The sequence below is a fragment of the Cornus florida genome, unplaced genomic scaffold (assembly GCF_030987335.1).
Source record: "Cornus florida cultivar Cherokee Brave unplaced genomic scaffold, ASM3098733v1 CherokeeBrave_3.0.0_Hap2_Chr02, whole genome shotgun sequence".
NCBI classification, from domain to species: Eukaryota; Viridiplantae; Streptophyta; class Magnoliopsida; order Cornales; family Cornaceae; genus Cornus; species Cornus florida.
In genome coordinates this window covers 62,690,004-62,692,568 of record NW_026775572.1, presented here as the reverse complement: position 1 = coordinate 62,692,568, position 2,565 = coordinate 62,690,004, and the positions used below count along the sequence as shown (strand labels likewise).

Genomic DNA, 2,565 nt, shown 5'->3' with positions numbered 1-2,565 from the left:
TTGCATTTTGTTCTTATTTGCACAAATTGAAAACAATAAAGTAGTTTTTAAAAAATTGCACATTTTGTAATTTATGAGGTTTTTTCGGAGTTAACCAAATTATATATAATATACTTAGAATTAGATCTCGGGTTTCACTTTGTCACTGCCACCGTCCAACTCCAAGTTATAAGGATATGGTGTTTTAGGGTTTTTCTACTGCATGCAACAATCATTCTATAACCATGCCTTTCCGTTGTTTTAGGTCTTTGTTACTGCGACGTCAATCATGGCGCGGACGCGAAGAAGAAGAGGAAAAAGAAAGCTCTGTTGTTGATCTTCCGTCCTCCATCGCTGTCGATATAGAAGAGGAAAAAGAAAGCTCTGTTGTTGATCTTCCGTCCTCCACCTATAGAAGAGGAAAAAGAAAGCTCTGTTGTTGATCTTCCGTCCTCCATCGTTGTCGATATTCTTTCAAGGCTTCCAACCACTGCCCTCTTGAATTGCAGGTGGGTTTGTAAGAACTGGCAATACTTAATCTTGCAAGATCATCCTTATTTTACAAAGATTCGACTGTCCAGACCCAACCTGACCACCGATATTGTGTTTTGGGGTAGGGATGAAGAATTTTTTTACCTGCTCGACCTTTCAGAGGTCTCTAATTATGTTGGTCCAATGAGGTTAAGAATCAAATTTAATTTCTCAAATCTGTCTATCCCACATCTGGAAAATGTGGGCTCTTGTAATGGCTTGATATGTTTGAACGATTCGCACAATGTTTACATAAGCAATCCCATTTTGGGAGAATGTGTTGCCCTTCCCAAACCCATAATAGAGTCAAATCCATTTGGAGTGCGATACCTATTTGGATTTAGTCCCACAACAGGGCATTATAAAGTCCTAAGATTCATTAGAAACTGCACGGGATACTACTCGGAGACTGAGGTTTATACTCTTGGAACTGTTACATGGAGATATGTTGGGCGTCTTCTTCCCCCAGGACAAAGGGCGGAGACAGTTAATTTGAATGGAGCTATTCATTGGATGACTCCAGGTGACAAAGCTAACAAGAAAATATTTTCATTTGATGTTGCGGAAGAGCAGATTCGCCTTATCCCACCTCCTAATTTCTTCACGCATAATACATATAATCGTAGAATGGGATTGGGGGTGTTAGGAAATTGTCTGTGTATATCTTTTAATAGTGACAACAATTATAGTTGTAACGGGCATTATCTTGATATGTGGTCGATGAAAGAGTATGGAGTAGCCGAGTCTTGGACTAAAGTCCGAATTTTGAGAACCTCAATTCCATCTGGAATGGAGGGTAGTTTGGCCCATCACTGTCTTTACCCCATCACACTATGGAAAGATGGAGAGATATTGTTTGAAAGTGATCTTCATATTCTACTTTCATATAATCCCAAAAACGGGAGATTTACCGCACTCAAGGTTAATTATCAAAAAGAAAAGGTTGAGTACACGCCGCGCCGTGCATTTACCTACAGCAGCTCAAGCTTTTCTTCACTCAAGGATGTTGCAAGCACAGGAGGTTTAAGGATTGTGGATGTCAAGTCAAAACAGTAATGTACGTACTACTTCCAATCCATCACTAAGTTCTGTTAATGCTTTATAAGCTTTACTTATATCTATGTACATGTGCTTGTGGAATATCAGTTGGTGTCTACTTCAAATTAACCTGAGATGTATACTTTTTTTATTTATTGTAACAACGTCTTATTTTTTTTCTTCATATATTAGGTTCCAAACTTGGATATAGTGATAACAATGTAATAATGTTGTGATTGACAAAGCTTATACTCAACATTTTAAACCAAATCTTAAAGTGATTGTTCATATGCACACTCCAAGGAAATTTTATAATTCATTGGGTTGCTCTTACGATTTAGAAATAGGGAAGTCTATTGTGTTTCGGTAAAATATATTTATGCTTCTTTTGCCATTTTATCAACTAGATTGTTCTTTTGTCAAACATTTTTGTTAACCTTTATATAAAATTAAATAGTTTCCAAACTTTTAGCAAGGCTTAAATATAATTGGTCACATTGCAAGCTTAACTTTGGCTAGTAATGATTCAATTGTTTAGATATATATAAATATTTTTAAACAAGTCATATATTAATAGTGCATATGGAGATTCCTTGCTTTTAGGATTTGAGAATTCAGACAAATCTATTGGTCTTTTCATATGCTTTTCATATTGTTCTTTTCATACACATTTTGATCTGTATTTTTTTTTTTCTTTCTCAAATCAAGGTATTTTCTTTTCAGTTTTCTTGGTAGTTCCTCATGTATCATATTCAAATTACATCTAGTTCTATTTGTTGTACAATATGATTCAAATTATCTTTGCCTTTTGATTCAAATATGATGTATTGTACTCGGATTGAAATCCTTACCTTTTGTCCCACTCCAATTATCACCAGAAAGGGCAGAAGGGTGGGGGTTTTGAAACTTGATTTTCTTAACATTGTTTTACATAATTTACCGCCCCGTATAATGTTGTGAACTCTCTGACTGCACCAGGAAGGAACAAGCTAGATTATCGTTGAGCGAGGTGATTCT

The 2,565-nt window shown here is 35.9% G+C and overlaps 1 protein-coding gene across 1 annotated transcript; it reads left to right on the top strand.

Moving 5' to 3' along the window:
* Positions 1-224: 224 nt before the first annotated feature.
* On the top strand, positions 225-1,566 carry LOC132296321 (F-box protein At3g07870-like). Its single transcript, XM_059794532.1, has 2 exons — positions 225-379; positions 489-1,566. Exons 1-2 carry the CDS (start codon positions 225-227, stop codon positions 1,564-1,566), a joined length of 1,233 nt encoding a protein of 410 aa, XP_059650515.1.
* Positions 1,567-2,565: the final 999 nt, after the last annotated feature.